Source organism: Grus americana, chromosome 17 (genome assembly GCF_028858705.1).
Source record: "Grus americana isolate bGruAme1 chromosome 17, bGruAme1.mat, whole genome shotgun sequence".
Lineage (NCBI taxonomy): Eukaryota > Metazoa > Chordata > Aves > Gruiformes > Gruidae > Grus > Grus americana.
Genome location: NC_072868.1, coordinates 1595832 through 1617123, shown reverse-complemented (window position 1 = coordinate 1617123; position 21292 = coordinate 1595832). Strand labels below are relative to the sequence as shown.

Genomic DNA, 21292 nt, shown 5'->3' with positions numbered 1-21292 from the left:
TCAAGTGCTCATCCTTCTACATGCCTGTTAACCTGCTAGTTAGTGATTCACCCCCCTGTCAAGTACAGCATTCTGACCCACCTTGTTCTGCGCTATTGCATGGCACCAAGCGACATCAGTTCCTGCAGGCAGAAATCACAGCAATAAGCTGCTACAAAGAGATCAGCCGTCTGACAGCTCCCTGCAGCGCCTTCCCTGTATCGCCATGCTGTAGGTTATGGTAGATACAGTTCTGCTTGCGCAGAGGAACCCCATGGTCTGACAGCAAGGCCACTTATCCAGGTATTTTAAGCTGGTTAAAGGCTCAGCTGCCCCGAGAGTGCTAGAGGAAGGGCACAGCCTCAGGGGCCATGTTCAGCTCCCTGCCACCCGCCCCACCAGGGATGCTGTGTGGAGGAGAGTTCAGATCCAGGAAATTATGTGACTTGATGGTTTAAATAATTTCTGATGGTTCTTACAGCTTTTCTGATTTGTTGAACATGTGGTACCTAGTTTTGTAGGTGGAAACACACACCCAGTAATCCCACAATAAATTTATAATCCATGTCTAGAACAGATACAGGGGATGTGCAAACACACAGCCCTGGGAAAGTGGAATAAAAGGATTCCAGAGCTCTTTCACAATCATCTGCGTAACTCATTTTTGGCCCAGATACACCAACTGACTGTCATTCCCCACCAGATCAAACCATGCCATACTTTCAAATCTTTCTTCCAATGTTTCCGTAGTTTCTCTCTGTGGCAGCAGAGTTAGAGGCAAGCAAAATACATGGACGTGTTTTGCATACCACTGGGATTCCACTGCACTGAAAAGTCCCTTTCACTTGTATTTATTGTACAAAAACATTAAAAACAGTTTCTCAATAGCATTATAATTATGCAGAGTTGGACACCTAGACACAATGTAGCACTGTGTCAATAATTTATTACATCTTATGCCACAATTGAACACTTTTACTATGAGCATTTGAGAACAACTTGGACCTTATACAGAGTAATATATCTTGCTACATAATAATGGAAAGGTGGATACTTAAGAAAGATATGTAGCTTGGAGGAAAGCATACATGGAAGCAAATACCTCCTGCATCACCTATCTCCACGTAAAACTTAAAACTAAATCAACATATTATATTTAATGACTCCTTTTTATATATATGCATAGTTTCAAGAGCTAATCAGAAAGAAATCATATTACAGTGTAACTATTTACACCAAGATGGAAGCACACCAGAACACAACCTTCTCTTCTAGACATCAGGATCTTTTCTTACATTTCTTAATGAACAAAGCACATGGCACTCAGACATAAACTCAGTCTCAAGACCATTGTTCAAAGGATCAGACAGGTCATACCCACAGCTCACTGATACCATCTTTACCCACTGCCTTGAGGCTAAAACCAGGCGATCTAGAGATGTGGAGGTATAATCTTCTCTGTCATGGACTTCAGTTAGGGCCAGTCTCATGTCGCCGACACAAGGCCTTATATCAGGCTGCATGACAGCATCCAAATGCTGCTGAAATATGCCTATGGTGGAGAGACATAGACGAACACTGGATTTATTGCGACATCCTTGTAAACATGCTTATCCTAGAGGTAAGAAATCTAGTTAACCTTGTTTGAGGAGAGGTTATGTTCAGTGTGTCATATTACCTTTCATAACATATTCACGTGAACAGCTGTTCTGCTACCTACAACCACACGACTCCACCACCATGTCCTCATACTGTTTGTAGACCACGTTGTTTGCGGAGTCAATGAAAAGAATGCTGATAGGACTCAGCCTGGTTGGGACGCAGCAAGTCGGGGGTGTTGATTCTGGGTCCATTGAGTTCATTAATGTTTGGATAACAGCATGATTGGTGGGCTCCAGATGGGATCGAAGGGGGAATTCACAAAGCCCTTCGCAGTGATACGCTTCATACTCTAGAGGGGCTATTATCCAGTCATCCCAGCCCATATCCTTAAAATTTACATGAAGGGCTTTTCTGCTACACCTTGCCTTCAGATTCTTAGTGGGCCTCTTCCCTTGCCGTGTTGCTAGAGGAGCTCTTCTCTTCCGCCTCTGATTGAACAAGTACTCATAAACAGTTTTGTCATCTTGGCCGGATCTAGCTTTGATTTCATTGAAGAACAAGTCTCTTTTTTTTGTCCTCCCAAATACCAAGAAGAGAGCCTTTTCATTGACCTGTCTTCCTGTTCTATTAAATCCCACACTCCTGAGATCAACAGCTTTCCCCCTGTCAAAAGTTTCCAGTTCAAAACACAAGTTAACCAAATTTTTAAAGTTCCTGAAAAGTTTCCAGATGTCAAACACTTCCCATTTCGGTGTATCTGTGATACTGACAGTACGAGAGTCCAGGAGTGTTGCTGCTTGTCTGTTTGTAGAGCAACTGAATAATTTCACTTGGGAAGTTTTTCCAGAAGAATGAGACTTCCACGTATCAGAAGGCTTTTTCCTCAATATTCGAAGCTCTGCTCCCAGCAAGCCATCTTTTTCTAATGCACTGATGTCAAAAATGTATTTTTGTTTCCTTATAGTTGGTGCTCGCTCGTCTAAAAAAAGCACACAGATTTTTAAATATATATCAAGCACAGATCAATATCAGTTGTTCAATTCTTAATGGTTTTGCTGAAGTTTGCTCATAAGCCTAGAAGTTTCCTTAACTAGCCCACCAAACAGAAAGAGCAAGTTTTGTCTAAGGGATTGGTTCTGTGCAGGGACCCAGAAGAACTCTGACTCAACAGGGAAATGAGTTTCTAAGTTTGCCTTGCAGAAATCTCATTTCTTTCACCAGTGGGCATTTTCTAGCTTCAAAGTAGCAATTAGCCAATCGAAAAATAGTCCTTTTTCAGGGCTGAGCACTCACAGGGCCTATTCACCACTTATATCCTACTTAAATTAAATGAAACAGAGCTTCAGTCGTGCCCAGGCCTCATGCTGGCTCCAAACATGAGCAAGTTTACCCTTAGACTATACAATAGTGAATTTGTACTTTACAACCAACATCCCCCAGGAACTGCCAGACACAAGGATAATTGCCTTATTAACTTAACTCCACATGATTCACAACTTTTTCAAATTAGGCAGAAAAACATACCTCCCTTTAACCTGATGTTACATTTGCTCGATTAAGCTCATGAGCAGCACTAACAAGGAATATGGCCGAGCCAACGTTTTAGCGATGTTACATTAACAATGCCTTCCAGTGGTGAGCTGAGAACCTGAATGCAGCACTTGTGAGGAGCGTATCATTCCTTCCCAGAAGCCAAGCTATTCCTAATTAAATGGCAAACAAATCCAGTCCTGGCTGAGGCTTCCATCACCATTACCTGTAGCCTGTGGTGCTTCCTTAAGTACACGACAAAACTCTTACTAATGTCACAGGAAGCAACACGGGGCTTTCCAACCAGACCGGTAAGGTGAATATAATTCTTCAGGACCCTGGTTATTTCTCATGTGAAAGCAGACATTAATACAAATTTCCAAAAGAGTTTAGAACCAGAATGTTGAATCACAAGTTCTGGAGTCCCAGAAGTTATTTACTGTTGTTAGTCTGTGCTCAGCTGTGCGCTTCTGTGGATAGAAGGTTGGTGGGACCTGGAAGCACAAGCTTCAGGCTAGTACAGATACACCCACCCTACGCTATAATGACTCCTCGGTCTGCACTGCAGTTCCTCACAATTCTACCTTGAACAAATCAGACTGATCCTTTGATACTGAAACCTGGGGGGGGGGGGGGGTTTCACAGAATAGCCCTGTTCTTAGCATATCATGTGTTTTTAGACATACTTTACAATACAATCTAATGTTAGCAGTTTCCAGGAGCTAGTTATGGAAATAAAATAAGACACAAATGTAAAAGGTTTTTAAACACTGAAGCATGCAAAGACTGATTGATTTTCAACAATATGTATCTGAAATATTTTCTAAATGTTTTGCTTGGCTGCCACACAACCATCTCACTCTGCCTCTAAATAAATTTTCCAAGATAAGGCAGGAGGACAAAATTTGCAGCAAAGTTGTACGATTTCATTTACATTAAAAAGAGCTATTTGACTAACAAAGTACGATTACTTTCTAATACTCTCTGCATGTATAAACACACTCAGCCATCTCGCTCTGTCCACACACACACACACACGAGCTCCTTTCTTACCTTGTCCTTTGTCTATAAAGCTGGTTATTGTATTGGCAAGTCCAGCCTCCAGTTTTACACTTCCATTAACACCTTTTTTTTCTGCATCCGAGAGAGTCCTGTACAAAGACAGCATGTATTCATGTGGCGTTATAGGGGGATGTCTGAAAGTTTCCTTAGTTTCCCTCTGGGTTACAGGCTCTTTAGTCTTTTTGGTTTTGAAAGAATCAGTGTCAGTACTGCTTGTGCCAGTTTTTTTCAAAGTCACCTTGCTGCTAAGATTTTGAACCTTTGGAGTCACTGTCCTTACTCCAGAAGGTCTGCTGGGGAGATGTCCTACCTTGCCCTCCGTGGCTGCTGTTCTTGAGAGAACCTTCTTTGATTCATCGTTCTTGGCCAGCAGAGCTCCAGCCTGAACAGCGCTGCTTTTAGTCCTAGCCTTTGAGGTCCCAGTACTATATCCATGGCTTGCAGTCCTCAGTGTACCTGCCCGTGCTGAGGGATTCCTCTCTTTTCCTTCTGCTTTTAAAAAAACTAGTTTAGATCCTGGATTACTCTGGCCTGCTTCAGAATTACTCAGCGCTCCAGGAACTAGATCCAGAGACAGCCAAGTCAAATGCCAAAGCAGTAAAGTGAGAAAATGCAGGATTTTCATCCTCTGGTCTTCCTCTGAATGCCACTAAAGAAAAAATCAGAAAAGGTTCCTCCAGTTTGGCAGAAGAAAACATGAAAGAAATTAAAAACCAAAGTCAGCAAAAATGGTTTTTGTTTGAGATTAAAACATTTCAAATCTCGTTGTTCAATACTTGTATCCAGTCCCATAGTGGAAATGCTCATGTACTCAGATACGATCTCCCCTGACTTCAGTTAGCAGCTATAAAGAACTGGTTCTTGAAAAGAGAAAGTTTACCACCTCGTTTTCTTCTGTAAAACTGACTGAAAACTTGAAGGAGTCCTGTTTAAATCCAAGGGGTTTTTTTTCCAAGAAGGAAGAATGGCGTAATGCTGCCTCTGTGTTAAAAGGTTTTTTTAAAGTTTTGAATCCTTTCCAGTGAAAATATTTCACACACAGAGACCTGCAGGTGCTCAGAAATCTTTTACAAACCTGAACTCAGGAATTGGAAACGGAATTCCAACAAACCTATTTAATTACTCTCTGATGTCATGCTGTCTAAACTAATTTAACTGCGATATATTTCTTTAAAAAAATCTTCTTTACCCTTTTCATTAGCATGAGTCATACTCGCTTCATGTGAAACAGCTCCACAGGCTCAAAACTCCAGAGGATGCCTTTTCAAGTGGCAATACGACCTCTACCTTAGCCTTCGGTGAACTTCTCATTTAAACCGGGACAAACTGCAAGATCAACAACCGAGACCTGTCATACAGTCCACTGGACACATACATTAAAATATCCAAGTATAATTCCTTTAGCTCTTTTTTCCAGAGAACTGTAACAGTGGCTTCACTTTGCCCTCCGGTGACTGAAGGGCTGAGCTGGTAACACAGGCGCTTAACAAGGGTAAAGTTTAATTTTTTTTATAAACACAACACGGCCGTGCCCACAGTCAGTGTATTTTGGCATATTTATTGCTATGCTTTAAAAAAAAAAAAAAAAAAAATCCATGTAAGCCCAGTTGGAGAAGAAGCTTCTGCGGGTGGGGATGCCCTGTGGGGTGGGCGGCGCAGTGCAGGGCAGCAGTGCACCCTGCAGGCAGCCAGCCTCCTCCGGCTGGAGACACTTGGGGAGCTGGAAACACCTCAAAACCCCCAATCTTTCCTCCAGAGGCTGCTGAACGCTAGCCTTTCTTTTAAAATTAGATGCAAAATTTTCAAGAGCCGCCTACCCCACAGCCACAAGAAGGCTGGTAGTTGGAAACTAGCGTTACTTAAATGTCAAGGCTATCCTGCTTTCAACCGGACAAAAGAGTGTAGAGCAAGCGTGTCTTTCATAAGCTGCAAAAAATGAACTGTTGTTGTTCTAAATGAGCCTTCGGGAAATGAGGCACTGGGCTGGATTGAACAGGGATTAATGGGACCCTTCTCTCATCTTGCTAAGTCCAGTCCTCCTCCCTCAGTTGTTTTTGTTTGAGGCGAGAAGAAAGGGAAAAGATACCACACTTTTCAGCTTGATTTCTGTGTGCTGTAGCTTTCCCACCCTGACTAGTATCAGAAACTCCAAACTACTTTCATGAATAACAACCTGCAGCCCTTTCTGCGTGAGGAGCTCTGAATGCTTTACCTTGTTTTGATGGAGGAACTGAAGGATAGAAGAGTCCAGTGATTTCACAGATGTCATAAACCCCTCCTGATTTTGACCTAATGGCCCTTCCTCTGATGTCAGTGGTAGTTTTGATATTCCACATCAAAATAAAGCAGCTTTTCGCTGAGTTACCTCTAACAAAACCATTCCCCAGCAGTCACTCCACGCCGTCGCCATGGCCCTCCCAACCGTGCATCCTTTGACCCTTCCCATATTGGCCACCTTCCTGCCGGGCAGGAGGTCGCATGCCATGTCTGGTTCTGCGCTATGGGGGTACCGATTAGCTTGCCAGTAGGCCACAAAACCAGCTAAATGCTGAGTTCCCACTTTTAATCTATCCAACTTCCAGTTTTCACAGCACTTGTAAGAATTTAATATCTTCAACAGCTCTATTGCTCTATCAAACTTGGCTGAGATTTGCAAACGGATTTACAAATTATTTAAGAGATGGACACGACAGAGCAGGAGATACGGCAATATGATTACGTGGACCTTGTCTGTTAGTAAATCAGATTAAAAGTGCAATCAATCCTATGTTCAAACAATATTTACAAGTCTGAGATTAAATATATCTTATTGGGCTGGACAGGCCTAGACAGAAAAAAAAAAGAGCAAAAGCAAGCAAAGCAAGCTGTGCAAACTATTCTCTCTCTTTAAAAGAAGCTCTCTTGAGGAACTCTCCATCTAGGTGCCTGGAACTGTGGGAGCACGGTCGCCGTAGAGTGCACTGAGCCCCATGGCCCCCAGAGTGGAGATCAGATACAGGACACGGCACAAGAGATGTTCAAGGCCCATTACTTCTCACCACTGGCCAAGTTTACATGTACCACTCGAGTGGTTTGGTTCACACAGCCCACTTGTCCTTCCTGGCCCGTTCTCTAAGGGCAGCTCCTCACACAGTGTGTGTAGGGATTTGAAAAGGGAGGACTACCTGGGCTCCTGCTCCTTGGAAGTGCGTTGCCTCCTGTTCTCCAGATCCTAAGATTATGTCTACATGAGCTGTGCCACCTTCTCAAGCAGACAATTTCAGTGAGTCCCTCTGGACATCCAGAGTGGGCTAGAGGAAGGAATCACTCTGGGGAGCCGAAGAAACATTTCCGTGTTGAAAAAGTTGCCATTCCCGAGGATAAGACCCTACCCAGGTCGACATATTGGCACGTTCCATGCGACAATGAGGTAGACCCTGTAGCCACGGTGCACAGTGCCTTCCAGGATATGGGCTTCTTCCCACACACTTCTTTAATGCTTGTGCACAGGCACACACTAACACCTGATGTGCTCCCTGAAGCAAGGTACACCTTGTGATCATATTGCCACCTGTAGATGTTTGTCACTTGGATGCAACGCTGCCACCGAACTCCAGCCAACCAAAGTCCTCCCCAGTGCTGCAGCAGCAGGGTCCTCCTGGAAAGATCAGATCGCCGGCTTGATCTGTCAGAGGGTGCTGTGGAGCAAAGGCAGGGGCTGAGCCAAGCAGAAAATGCCGGGCTTGCCCACAGAGCCCTCAGCTCCCTGAGTGCACTCTAAAATATACCGTACACAGCTGGTCACCCTAACACGGCTCCGAGGAGGCTCCATCGGATACGTGATGCCAAGAGTCAGAATTTGTTCACTGATGCAAACTTGCAGTTTGAGCTGCACGTGGAAATCTTTATTCTTGTCATCTATCAGGAATTGCCTCGGCCTTTCCCAGGTAGACTAATTTCCAGAAAGGGCATACGGGGTCGAGTTGAGTAAACTCCATATATTAAGCCACTTGCCATCACATTCCTTTTGCTTATTAAAATTGATTAACATTGTATTTCTGTGAGAATTTAGACCTCTGCACCATAGCTTTTTGGGGACTGATTTTTAAAAGTATGAAAAGATAATTTCAGGAAGGAACTTAACAGCTCTGTGCTTTTTGAAAGGAAAGAATTACAGGAAACTGAGAGATGCTATCATTAAAAATTGTTCTTGTCTTGGGCCAGAGCAAAACAAAGATAATAAATTTCCTACTAAGGTGGGAAATTGTGGCATACTTTTAAAAGGCTGTGCTACAATGCAATGATGATAAATAAAAAAGTGCAAGTCCAAAGAAAGAATTGTGTCATTGGTCATCAAGAGACTTGACTACGCCTCTGGACAGTAGTGAGCTGTGGGTGGGACAAGCCTAGAGCAAAGCACAGGGGTACCGTCCACTGCACGTCCTGTCTCAGGAACACTAGTGCTAAGAAGTACCTCTCTGCTGCAATGATGCATCCATCGGTACTGGGTCCAGAAAGCCGGGCACAGCATGAACAAGGAAACAGCATTTTTGGATGTCACTTGGAATAACGGAAAGCCAGTTGTCTTGGGATCTGAGCAGTCTCAAAATGGCGAGGATCCAGAACAAGAAAGAACGTCAGGAGACCTTACGCAAGAAGTTCACCTGAAACACTACAGGTGAGAATGAAGCCAGGCCACCAGGAATCAAGCCTCATGATGACAGCCCAGCTCCGGCCGCAGCAGTTTGCTAGCAAGGCTGGAGAACTCGTTTCCACTGTAGATCCAAGGACTCCAGTGCTCAGAGCTCTAAGCTCTTACAGAGCAGCACTTGAGTTCAGGAAGATATGAAAAGTTGCGCCGGCGTAAAATGATCCACTCACCCAGCAGCAGTGCGGTATTCAGAAGGGCATCGTATTTTTAGATTGAACTTGTCTAGCTGCAGTTTCAGACGATTGATTTCTTTTCTATCTTTGTCTCATTTGACGGGAATTTATAGCTTTAAATTAACCTCTCTCTTCACCTTCTGATCCATAAGCTAGAGTTCCTTCGGCCACTTTGTATAAAGCAGGTTTTCAGAGCTCATTCCCTAAACCCTTTTTTGCAATCACTGCTTCACAAGATGCCACCCTCGGTTCTGAATATTTTTTGTTTTGCCTAGATTTCTAATGGTGCTTCAGCTATGTTAAAATATACGGAGCTGAATCCATCTCAATTATATTTAGGCTTCCACTGTATTGGAGATTATTACCTAGACAGCCTTAACAGTCAAGAGAGAAAAATAAGACACAACCTAGAACTGTAGAAAGTAACACTCGGCAGTAATGATCTGGTAATTGCTTCACCACCTCGCACCATTTGCACGCTGCCACACTTCCAGCTGGCTGCTACCTGCAAGTGAAAATATCTTCCCCACAAGCCACTGTGAAGGCTGTGGCACTTGTGGCTACCTTTACCATGACTGGACTGGCTTTTGCTGGGAAAAAACTCAAGAGAGCTCTTGGCTTAGCAATGCCTTCTGCAGTTGGAGTATTGCTGTCCTTCTCACAGGGACTGCTGTTGGCACTTGTCCTGCTCATGGAATCATAGAATAGAACCATAGAATGGTTTGGGCTGGAAGGGACCTCACAGCCCATCCAGTCCCACCCCCTGCCATGGGCAGGGACACCCTCCACCAGCCCAGGTTGCCCAAAGCCCCATCCAACCTGGCCTTGAACACTGCCAGGGAGCCAGGGGCAGCCACAGCTTCTCTGGGCAACCTGTGCCAGGGCCTCACCACCCTCACAGGGAAGGATTTCTGCCTCAGATCTCATCTAAATCTTCCCTCTTTTAGTTTAAACCCATTAACCCTTGTCCTGCCACTCCCTGCCCTTGTCACCAGCCCCTCTCCAGCTTTCCTGGAGCCCCTGCAGGGACTGGAAGGGGCTCTAAGGTCTCCCCGGAGCCTTCTCTTCTCCAGGCTGAACAACCCCAACTCTCTCAGCCTGTCTCCATAGCAGACGTGCTCCAGCCCTCGCATCATCTCCATGGCCTCCTCTGGGACTCAGCAGGTGAGAGGAGGGTGTTGAAGTATCTGCACTCACAGGACCTTACAGAATCCAGGAGTTTCTCCTCATGCCCAGCAGAAACCCCCGCTGCAGTGGGAGACCCCCCGGAGTGCCCGGCACAGCTCACGGCGGGCAGGGCGGCCCCGACACCCACCCTGGCCCAAACCGCGGAGCCCGGCGCGACACCGTCAGGGAGAAGGAAATCGCTGCCACAGAGCGGCCCCGAGCGAGCCCGGCTTTCCCGCCCCGCGGCCTGGCTCCCGGTCGCACCCGGCGGGCAGGGTGAGCCGCTCCGCCCGCCTCGGCAGCGCCGGGCCGCGGCCGGGGGCCGCCTGAGCGCGGTCCGCCGGGAGAGGCCGCGGAGCAGCCCCCGCCGCGGGGCCCATCAGGCGGCGGGCGGGGGACGGCGGCGGGGCGGAGCCGGGTGGGTGGCGGGCCCGGCTGGCGAGCGGGTCATGGCGGCCGGGGCCGGGGAGGCGGCGCGGAGCCAGGTCTCCTTGCAGCGCTGGCTGCAGAGCTCGCAGGAGGCGCAGCAGCGCCAAGCGGTGCTGGTGCGGAAGCTGCAGGCGAAGGTAAGGAGCGGGGGCACCTGCCCGGGGGGGAGCTGCCCGGGGACGGGCCGCGGTGGCGGGGCCGGGGTGCCCGGGCCGCCCGCGCCGCGCTGAGAGGGGACTCGGCGGCGGCGGCGACGATCTCGGGGGGCGAACGCGCGGCCCCAACGGCGCCCTCCCCGGGGCTGCTGCGGGCGGGACGGCGCCGAGCCCGAAGCTCGGGGGAGGCCCCGGGAGCCGCCCTGCTCCGCCCGGCCTGCTGGGCGCCGTCACACACACACACACACAGACACACGCCCCGAGCCCCTCGTCAGGTCTCTCCCGTCCTTAACTAAAGATGCCGGGCTTGCCAACGCCTTTGTTTGGCCAGGTGAGCAGGGGGCTGTCCCAGAGGTAGGAGTCAAGCCGGCGGCGGTGGTTTCGCGCGGCCCCGGACAGAAGCAGGCAGCTCTGGCCTGGTCGGCCCGGGGCGCAGGAGCGCCGGCAGCGAGGAGGGTGCCGGCCCCGGGCGGAGGGTCGGGGCAGTGTCCGACGGTGGTCACGGCGTGGCTGGAAGCTCCTCCTGCTTTCCTTGCCCGTGCTTGTCTTCTGCAGCTGAACAGACACCCGCGTTCTGCAGCGGCTGTGCAGGGCTGTGGTCAGAACTGACTTGACTTGCTACTTAGTGAAACGCAACTTGCAAAACTCATTTCTCTAACTTCAAGGACCCGCTGGACCTTGAGCCCGTTGGAAGGACTGATCTGGGGGACGTAGTGGCCATAGGCCAGGCACGGCTCTCTAAGGTGCTTTCGTCATTCTGTTTGCCACCTCTGTCTTAGGATGAGCAGATAGCAGTGCGTGTAAAAGACACCCTGTCTCCTGTCTTCTTTAATCTTAGATAAGGTGAAGCTTCCCTATGTCGTAACGACTTCTTGTTGACGGGATCGGCAGCACTGTGAAATGTGCTCTGCTTGGGCTGTCAAGACCTGCAGAAAAGCGAATGCAGGAGGGGCCACGTCTGCTACAAGCCGCATTCACTCACCTTCCTTCTGTGTGCCCATCTAGGTACTGCAGTACCGGACTCGGTGTCGAGAGTTGGAGCAGCAAGTGCAAGCAGGAGGGGTGAGTGTGCAGGTTGCTAACTAACGATAGCGTACGTAGCATTCGCTACCGCAGGCAAAAAGCTCCCCAGAGCAACGGCAGAGGGAAACAAGAGTTTGCTGCCTGAGGCTTTAAAGAAGCACTGTAAGGCTGCCCAGCTGTCTTTTGTCCAGCTGCCGTTCTTAGAGCAGCCAGTAATCCCAGAAATGCCAGTGTGGAAAACTCTATCAAGAAGGATTTTAGTTTTGTGAAAGAGTGCTTTATTGCTGGAGTAAGGTTTGTCCTAGGTCTCGGGAGAGGGCTCTACTGCCTGCTAGCTTCTGTGGCTGTCTCTGACAAAGACTTGGTTGAAACATGGCGTGTTGGAAGGCAAGAATGCTGGCGTTCAACATACAGAGCTGGCTCTGTGCTTTTCTTTCTGCTTCACAGCTAACGTAAACCTGGGAAGCGAAGGGTAGGAGAGTACTCCCAGGCTTCAAGTCTGAGTGAGCACTGGTGGTCATGAGCTGAGGATACTTAGCTGTGAGAGTGCAATGGCGGGAGACTGAGGAGAGCTGCTCACACTGAGTAACACCCTTCCCCTCCCTTCCTCTCCCTAGTGGAAGAAGCCACGAGCTCCTGAGATACCCAAGAAATGGAGGGGAAAGCCATGGATGCTAGCAGTAGTGAAGGGTCCACAAGAATTTGACTAAACTTTTCCTTTCTTCCTAAGGGATCCCTTCCAGGCAGGTGGGAAGCCACAGAAGACCACAGCCTGGAGAAAGCACTGCTTCAGTTGGAAGAGGAGCAGCAGAGGTACAAGGAAGAAGCGTTCTCTCATACTTAATATCCTGGATGCTCATGGAAGTGAGGGAAAACCTGTCAGTGCTACCTAGTGTCCCCAAGGGAAGTGGTTGGGCAAGCTACTTTGAAAGGAGAAAGGTCCACAGCCTGTTTTCTGTGGTGCAGGAATAGTGTTGTGTGCTGAATGGCTCTGGAGCGGGGGCTTGTTCTGAGTGACCGCCAAAAGTCCCTTTCCAGCCTAAATTATTCTGTGGTTCAGTAGGAGAGTGACTCAGGACAGTGCTAGAGAAAGGTGATGCATCCAGTGATCAGGCAGCACGAAGGGGAGGCAAGACGTTAACTATGACCATCATCAAAGTTGAAAAGGAAGGGGAAACCTTGAGGCTCAAAACAAGGAGAAGCAAATGAGTTTGCCATCACAGAGAGATCTTAGTTAATCCTAGAAAGCAGTTCTACTGCCTCTCAGTTTGACAACAAAGTCATTGTTGAAGGAATTGGAAAATCATGGGGATGCTGCTTGTGGATAGCAGTTGTTCAGTGACCTCATTCCTGTTTCTCCTTTTCCAAGGTGTGAGAATCTGGCAGAAGTGAACACTCTCCTGCGGGAGCACCTCGATAAAGCGAATGAGGTTAATTCAGCCCTCAAGGAAGATGTTGGGAAACTGACGGCAGATTGGATGAGGGCCCGGGAGGAGCTGGAATTGAAGGAGAGCGAATGGCGCAATGAATGTGAGGTAAGGATAGGCTACGGGAATGTCAGACGTGATGCCCAAGTGGAATGGGAAGGCATTTTATTTCTGGCATAGAAAACTTGCTGCATGAAAGTTGTGACTACCTTCAGGATGTTCTGGTATTGCCTGGCCGAGGACAGGGGTGTGAGATGGAGGAGGGTCAGCAAATTGTGGTGCTGGAAGACGCCCCCCCCTGCTGTGACCATACTGCTCAGTCTTCAAGGCAAATGCTTGCTGCTGCTGGATGCCGCAGGGCAGTCAGACGTGAGCGCTCGTCCTTTTAGTAGTTCCTAAATCTCTGTCGACAGCAGTGGAGACCGGAGAGGTCTGTGTCTTTTCACATTCAGAGCAGCCAACCGAAGAACAAGACAGGCCTCCCTTACCAAGAGCGTGTTGCAAGCAAATCTGACCCTGGTCTTGGAGGGGCTTGTTTTTGTCTTCCTCCACCAAGACTGTTAGACATCTCTGCAAGGTGAGATGACAAATCATGATCGGTTTGCTTTGCCGATACCCACTCCTGCAGGAGAAGCGTGGGTGTTTCCTTCCTTGAGGTCAGGTGACGAGTCTGCTGGGGGATGCTTCTGTGGTGCCTCTTCGGCCCTTGATACCCCTGTTGGAATTGTTATGAAAGGAGACCCGGTGATGGTGGTTGTACTCTCTCCTATCTGCAAGACTTGCAGAGTGACGGCGAAGGCTGAATTGGCATTTCTTTTTGTCTTTGCATGTTTAGCTTTATGACAGCTACTTAAGGGGTGAACGTAACCGCCTACTCAGCCTGTGGCGTCAGGTGGTGACCTTCCGCCGTCACTTCCTGGAGATGAAGACTGCCACTGACCGGTGAGTAGAAGTTAAGGCTGGATCCCTTGCAGGAAAACTGTAGCTTCCCTTCTCACCTGCTTTTTGAGCCTCGATGTTACGTTAGCTGTGGCTAAAGATATGATTTCTCCTTTGGTAGCCTGAAGCCATGCCATTAAGCGTGCCTTAGGCTGTGTCAGAATCATTTTGTTTGATGCTGGTTTTCAGATAAAAGCGAGGGGCTCAGGCTCTAAGCAGCGCAGAGAATGATGAACTTGACTGTGGTGATGTTTGGGCACATTAACACAGACACAGGCGCATGTGGACACATTGGAAGAACATCACCAAAGCTATGCATGCAGTGGTCCCTTTTGTAGAATGATTAATGTCTGCCTTAAATCTCACTTGCTTTTCCCCCTACTTCTGATGGGAAGATCATTCATGAACTTTTTTTTTTTTCTTCTCATTTGCAGCTTAAATTTATTCTGGTCAGTTTGTATCCGCTTATTCCTGTACCAACATTGAGAGAAAGAATAGCTTCTCTACCCTGTTACTGCATTTATCCAATTTATTTTACTTAGTTTGATACCCCTTTTTATGATTGTTTTCTTGTTCTTGGGCTCTCTGAGGTTCCTTTCTGAGAGTTGCCTTCTATACAAACAAAAATAGTGTAGCCATAAGAGTACATTCTTCTGGTGTCAGTCGCTGAGGGGAGCTGCTCTGCAGCCTGCCCAGCCCGCAGTGGAACAGCAGATCTTGGTGCATGGGGGCGTTTCTGAGGCAGGGAGACACCAGGGAGAGACCCACAGAGCTCTTGTGGGATCGCTGATGCAGCCCTACCATTGCCAGAGCAACAGCAGCCACCCCAACACCTGCAAAAGGCAGCCCTAGGGAGCACGAGCCACCAGGAGCACTGCAACCAGAGCGGGCAAACAAGGCATGGCGCGGCAGTTTGTGTGGCAGTTGGCACAAGTGGAGACCAGTGATGAGTGGGGTTCCTCAGGGGTTGGTATTGGGACTGACACTGTTTAACAACAAGCGACAGGGACAGTGGGATGGAGTGTACCCTCAGCAAGTTTGCTGACGACACCAAGCTGTGTGGTGTGGTCGACACGCTGGAGGGAAGAGATGCCATCCAGAGGGACCTGGACAGGCTTGAGAGGTGGGCCTGTGCGAACCTCATGAAGTTCAACAAGGCCAAATGCAAGGTCCTGCACGTGGGTCGGGGCAATCCCAAGCACAACTGCAGGCTGGGCGGAGAATGGATGGAGAGCTGCCCTGAGGAAACTTGGAGGTGTTGGGGGATGAGAAACTCAATGTGACCCAGCAATGTGTGCTTGCAGCCCAGAAAGCCAACCGTGTCCTGGGCTGCATCTCCAGCAGCGGGACCAGCAGGTCGAGGGAGGGGATTCTGCCCCTCTGCTCCGCTCTGCTGAGACCCCCCTGCAGTGCTGCGTCCAGCTCGGGGGTCCCCAGGACAAGGAGGACATGGAGCTGTTGGAGCGAGTCCAGAGGAAGCCACGGAGATGATCTGAGGGCTGGAGCACCTCTGCTATGGAGACAGGCTGAGAGAGTTGGGCTTGTTCAGCCTGGAGAAGAGAAGGCTCTGGGGAGACCTTAGAGCCCCTTCCAGTCCCTGAAGGGGCTCCAGGAAAGCTGGAGAGGGGCTGGTGACAAGGGCAGGGAGTGGCAGGACAAGGGGAATGGCCTGAAGCTGCAGGAGGGGAGATGGAGATGAGATGTGAGGCAGAAATCCTTCCCTGTGAGGGTGGTGAGGCCCTGGCACAGGTTGCCCAGAGAAGCTGTGGCTGCCCCTGGCTCCCTGGCAGTGTTCAAGGCCAGGTTGGATGGGGCTTTGGGCAAGCTGGGCTAGTGGAGGGTGTCCCTGCCCATGGCAGGGGTGGCACTGGATGGGCTGTGAGGTCCCTTCCCACCCAAACCAGTCTGGGATTCTATGCAATTTCAAACTCTGGGTTACTGTCAGCCATTTATCTTATTTCATTATAAGCCTTCCTTAATATAAGAGTATGCCTGACCTACTATTTAATTCTTGTATTATTTGTGCTTTTCTGTTGCAACATTCTAGGCTTATTTTTACATAACCATCCTGAAATGTTCATTACGTAGATATTGTCATGAGCTTCTTATCAGTCCAAATGTTGATAATAATAGGTCGCTTAAGGCTGATCCCCTAGATGTAAAAGCTGTGGACCTTGGTAAAATTCTTTACATCTATTAATGATAATTAGAGTATGTTATTAAGGTAGAGCAGGAGCAACAATTAATAAGAGTAATTAGAAGTCCTTGAAGTCTTCTGGCTGTTCCATACATTTCTTCTCATCTCTGAGGAGAAAACAGACTCATTCCTCAACTATCCATAGATTCATTGCTCAATTGTCAAGATGGGTCCTGATCCCAAAGTGTCAGAAGAACCCAACGAAGATGTCATCTTTCCTGCCAGCTTTTACTGTTGTGCAGTTCTGTGCTTCAGAAGTGAGTCAGCTGATACAGATAGTGGTGTGAACGTTCTCTCTTTCTTTATTCTCCTTCAGAGATTTGTCAGAGCTGAAGGCTGAGCAAATGAGGCTTTCTGGATCTATACTTGTAAACTGCTCCCGCCTAAAGTCTGGCATGCAGCTCCGGGAGTCTGTCACTCTGGGTAGACCTGTCCTAAAGGATCAGGCGCAGCAGCAAGCGGACCAGGAAAGAAGCCAGAAGACTTGGGAAGTCAAAGAGGACCAGGAGAAGAAGGAGCTTCAAGACAGGTAAATGTGTTTTAAACTTTGCTATTACCAACATTATCTTTTATGTCTGCTTCTTGGATTCATAGATGGCTGTGTTCACATTGAAAATGCACTCATTCTGCACAGCCTTGTTTCTGTCCCTAATCAAACTGTTGTCTTCAAAAAAATGGATAGAAAAAAACCATCTGACTGACAGAAGCTCTTCTGAGTAAGACGAAACTGGAAAAGAGATTGCGCGTTGCAATGTTTTTAATGTTAACTGGTTCTTGGTGGGAAATTGAGACCAGTGTAAAGCAAGCTCTGTCTCTTGTACAGCCCTTTTGCTACCCAGGGCTGTGCTATAGGAGTTGGGAGGAGTTTTCCCAAGACCATCATAAGCAATGTAGCACCTCTGTACTGATGTTTCCTTGCAAGACTGAGTGCAGAAGGCCGTTGGGGCAAGACGTGGCATTTTGCAACATCAAGCATATTAACCTGTAGAGAGGAAAGCTGCCTTTGCTGTATTTTCTGGGTTGAACTTTCTCTGCTATGCTTCTGGGAGCTGCTTAGCTCTTTAACAGGTGATGGTGTGCATTGCTTTTGGAATGGCACGTGGACCTTCTCTTCTCAGGGTGATGGAGCTCTCAGCCTTGCTTGTACAGTCTCAGAAGCAGAATGAGGAGAAGGAGAAGACCATGAAAACACTTAACGACACTGTGGAGATTCTAGTATGTTTTTTCTTTATCTGGGAGATAGCCCAGTGTTTGCTCTCCAGCCTTGGCACAAAGAGGTGTGGCTTTTCCTCAAGAGAAGGAGTGGTAAAGATGCTAAGTGTATGGGAACATCAGGCACATTGCCAAAATATTCCTTGTGTGTTTGGCACATGTGGACTCAATCCAGGTACAGGCAGCGGCAGGGGAGCTGCAGACAGTCCAGGTGTCTTCCTCAGGGGGGTTGCACCAATGCTGGGTGGCCTGTGACTTTAAGTCTCTAGGGATCAAAGTTCCTTGGAAGTGACGGCTTCTTAGCAGTCTGTAAAAACTAGCTGTTGGTCTTAGTTTTAGCAAAGAAGAAATTGAATAGATATGGGAAGGAATATACTGGAATCACTAGGGCGGAGGCTTATCAGCATGAGAGTGCTACTGATGATGGGAATGCTACAGAGGGGAGCAGCTCTTCCCTGCCCACCCTTTCCTTATTCTGTTCTCAGGAAGCAAGTCGGTTAGAGAAAGAATATGAAGCTTCATTGACTAAAAGTGCCAAAGAAGAGAATCTTTCCCTCCAAAAGCTGATAAAAGATATAACTGAGGTGAGTACAGAGTTGGGACTGCATCCCTGTAAATTTGATTTAAAAGTACTTGAGAAAGGCAACAGACTAGCACAGGGACTAGATATATGTGTTGTACACTATGTTAACTGCTACTGGATGTTTAATTGCTCTACCATTTTTCTGACATAAAACCTGTTATAACTTCTGAGTTAGCTGTCCTGTGACACTTCAGCTGAGTTGCTAGAAGTTTTAGTACCTTTGCCTTCACCATCCTGCTAAGGTGTCTCTTGGACTGTGCTTTCTGAGTTGGCTACTTGACATTTGTATTCCAGTGTTTCTCGGAGGCTTCCCCCACCCTCCTTGAGCAATGACTGTGTTCTTCAGATTTTTATAAAAGGTCACTGACTCAGTCAATGCACTTGCCAACTCTGCTCCTTCACTTTACCTTCACTGACCATTATTATCTCCCCAGAATCGCAACTGGTCTCTTTAGGGGTAACTTTAATGTAGTCCTAAACTTCACTCTATGGAGGGGAGTTTAATTATCAGATCTTTTACACCACCTGTCACAAAGTCAGTTCTTTCCCCTTATGTAGTCGTTTTTATCTTCTTGTGCTGCTGGTCAGAGTAATTATAAAATCAGCTTTTTCATTGCTGTTTTCCAGTATTCATCAGCTTCCTTCTTCCCTGAGCAGCGTTAATGCTTCCTTTCATTTCCAGTGTTGATCTGGTGCTCGTGTATGTGGCTCTAAGAAGCTGAAGGAGACCAAAATCATTCCTGAGAGCTTCAAGAAATGGAGTGTTCAGGCAGCCTCCAGCCACTTCACACCTCTTTCTTCTTGTTTATAGTAGCTGTATTCAGAAATCCCTGGAGTACTTTTGGCCACAGGGACAAAACTTCTTTGTCGACTGAAGAAATGAGAGAATTGAGTTTTTAATTACTCTAGGGTGAAGGGGGGGGGGGGGAAGGAGAAATAGGTAAAGAAAACCGAGTAGAATCACTAAAAAGTAACAGCTTGATGTGGACTTTCAGGTGGTGTTAGATGACAGTGACAGCATGGTCAGTATTACCCGCACTGACAGCTCCCAGCACACAGAGTCTAGCAACATCCTCTCCTGTCTGAGCTCCGTTGATGCAGAGCATACCTTTGTATTGATCCAGGAAGCACTGGCAAGGAGGCGAGGAGCAACACAGGTGAGATTTTCTGCTTGTCTTCACCACTGGCCACATGCTTCATTGCTAATGCCTCACTTAGCTGGAAACCTTTCATTTAGTTCGCCAGTTTAGCCAGTTTCTTTCTAGCCTTCCCAATCTTGGTACTGTATTGCCTTGCCAGTCACACCAGCTGTGTGTTCTACTGCTTTTCTCTCCTTGGTCTCTACCCCCTCATCACAGTTTTTGCCTTCAGGTGAGCTGTCTCTCTGCTTGCTTCTTCTCCCAGCTATCTGGGGCCATCTTCCTTGCTCCTTATTGCTTGTTTGTGCTCTTTCCCTGCCCATTCCTTGCAGGCCCTAAAAGAAGAGCTTTCTGCCAGGCAGGACTCTATCGATTTCCTGCAGCAGCAGCACAGACAGCAGGAACAGAAGTGCAGGAAGCTGCAGCAAAGGCTCGAGCAACTGGAGGAGGAATGCAAGATGTCCAGCAGCCACCGGCAGCACCTCCAGTCTCTGGTAGAAGCACTCAGCAGGTAAGTGTTTCCTCCTTCTCCTGAGTTGTAGAGGCAATCTGCTTCCAGTTCTGGGAGTTCAGAGGTGTTATGGGCAGAGAACTTGCTTGCCCTACCACGTGTGTGTGCCTCTGGCACTTTAGCATCCCCCTGTCACTGCTTTTCGTGCTCTACTGTGAATCCTAAGGCTGTTTTAGAGATTCAGAGTGATGTTGGAATACAAGATGCCTCCCTCTTGACATGCTGCTTCTCTGAATTCTGTTCTTTGGGTGCCCCTTCCTAGCCACTGCTTCTCCCTGAGTGAAGGCAAAAGCCTGCCTTCCTTTCTCTTCCCCTCTACAGAGCAAGTTCTTCCGTATCATGCTCCTCACAACTCCATCCTGGAATGATGAAAATGGGATCCATGACTCTTCAGGCCTCTTCATTCTTCTAACTGAGCCTTGTCTCTGCAGTGACTGTGCAAACCTTGAGAAAACCAGGGAAGACCTACAGCAACAGCTTGAAGTAATGGAGCAAGAAGCCTCATGTCTGCGTCAAAGTAACACTGAACTGCAGCTGAAGGAAGATACAGCCCAGGGGGAAAAGTTGGAGCAGCAAGAGATGATGGAGAGAGCGCGTCGTGACCAGGAGCTCCTGTGAGCGTTAAAGCTTTCTCTGGGCAGGGGTGGGCATTGCTGGACTTTAGGAGGCCCACCGTAAAAGAATGAATTTTGCATGCTTATCATTTGTTGCACAGAAGGGTGAAGGGAACACGTGGGCAGGTCTGGATACCTACTGACATACAGCATAGCTGCCTCCTTGTACTTTCTTTATCAGCCTTTAGAAAAATCATTTCAAACCAGACCAGAGTAGTTGCTGACAGGCATGAGCTGAAATGAGAGAGGTTCAGACAGGATTTAAGGAGAACAAAAAATTGAACCATGCAGCAGAACAGGTTGCTCAGAGAGGTCATGCAGATTGCATTCCTGGAAATTTGGAAGACCCAAGTGGATGGAGCCTTGAGCAACCTGGACTGATCCCATAGCTGACCCCAGCTGCTTTCAGCTGAAGAGCGGGCTTGAGGCCTCCTGGGGTCCCTGCCAGCCTGAATCACCCTGTGATCCTGTGATTATTGCATTGGAAATTCATACACATCTCCTCCCCAAACAGATGGCAGGCACTTTGATTGTTTCACTGCTGAAGGCAAGAGTAATTGTGGAAATATTAATTTGGACTTAAAAAGTCTGTCTTACCCAAAGAAGAACTTTGAAAGTCTTGTATCCAATGTATCAGAAAGGAGAGAGAGAACTAATGGTCAGGAAGCTGTTGAGAGCACCTGAACTTTTTGGAAACAGTCTGTGATTTCTGGAAGCTTGTTTTACTTTTGCAATGACAAATGTTTCACCTACATCAATGACAAAGAGCGGTGCAGGTCTAGTAAGGAAATTCCAGCATTCTTTAGGTGTAAATAGAAAGCTGTTGGAAATAATTCAAACTGCCTTATCTGGCACTTGGT

The 21292-nt window shown here is 47.8% G+C and overlaps 2 protein-coding genes across 9 annotated transcripts in view; one reads left to right on the top strand and one right to left on the bottom strand.

Moving 5' to 3' along the window:
- Positions 1–898: 898 nt before the first annotated feature.
- On the bottom strand, positions 899–4798 carry GDF5 (growth differentiation factor 5). Of its 2 annotated transcripts, XM_054845121.1 has the most exons (3): positions 4165–4798; positions 1658–2560; positions 899–1531 (listed from the first exon to the last, which is right to left on the bottom strand). In XM_054845121.1, exons 1-2 carry the CDS (start codon positions 4796–4798, stop codon positions 1692–1694), a joined length of 1503 nt encoding a protein of 500 aa, XP_054701096.1. In that variant the 3' UTR covers positions 899–1531; positions 1658–1691. The 2 variants fall into 2 exon arrangements, with proteins under 2 accessions (XP_054701096.1, XP_054701095.1); XM_054845120.1 differs by having other exon boundaries at positions 899–2560.
- A 5691-nt stretch (positions 4799–10489) lies between these two features.
- LOC129214066 (centrosome-associated protein CEP250-like) overlaps positions 10490–21292 on the top strand; it is a 36722-nt gene continuing 25919 nt past the window's right edge. For 4 of the 7 annotated variants that reach the window (XM_054845116.1, XM_054845115.1, XM_054845114.1 and 1 more), the window contains exons 1-11: positions 10498–10769; positions 11793–11849; positions 12541–12623; positions 13180–13345; positions 14073–14179; positions 16690–16902; positions 17492–17588; positions 18071–18169; positions 19164–19325; positions 19640–19818; positions 20250–20432. In XM_054845116.1, coding sequence (XP_054701091.1) covers positions 10653–10769; positions 11793–11849; positions 12541–12623; positions 13180–13345; positions 14073–14179; positions 16690–16902; positions 17492–17588; positions 18071–18169; positions 19164–19325; positions 19640–19818; positions 20250–20432 — 1463 coding nt within the window. In that variant the 5' untranslated portion in view covers positions 10498–10652. Of the gene's footprint in view, positions 10770–11792; positions 11850–12540; positions 12624–13179; positions 13346–14072; positions 14180–16689; positions 16903–17491; positions 17589–18070; positions 18170–19163; positions 19326–19639; positions 19819–20139; positions 20433–21292 lie in introns of those variants that run through there. The other 3 variants (XM_054845117.1, XM_054845118.1, XM_054845119.1) reach the window with 3 other exon arrangements.

Excerpts from the sequence above, each read along its gene's own strand:
- GDF5 (XM_054845120.1), bottom strand. The coding sequence starts at position 4,798 with ATGAAAATCCTGCATTTTCTCACTTTACTGCTTTGGCATTTGACTTGG. Across the intron at positions 2,561-4,164 it reads CTTTATAGACAAAGGACAAG|ACGAGCGAGCACCAACTATA; the intron begins GTAAGAAAGGAG and ends TGCTTTTTTTAG.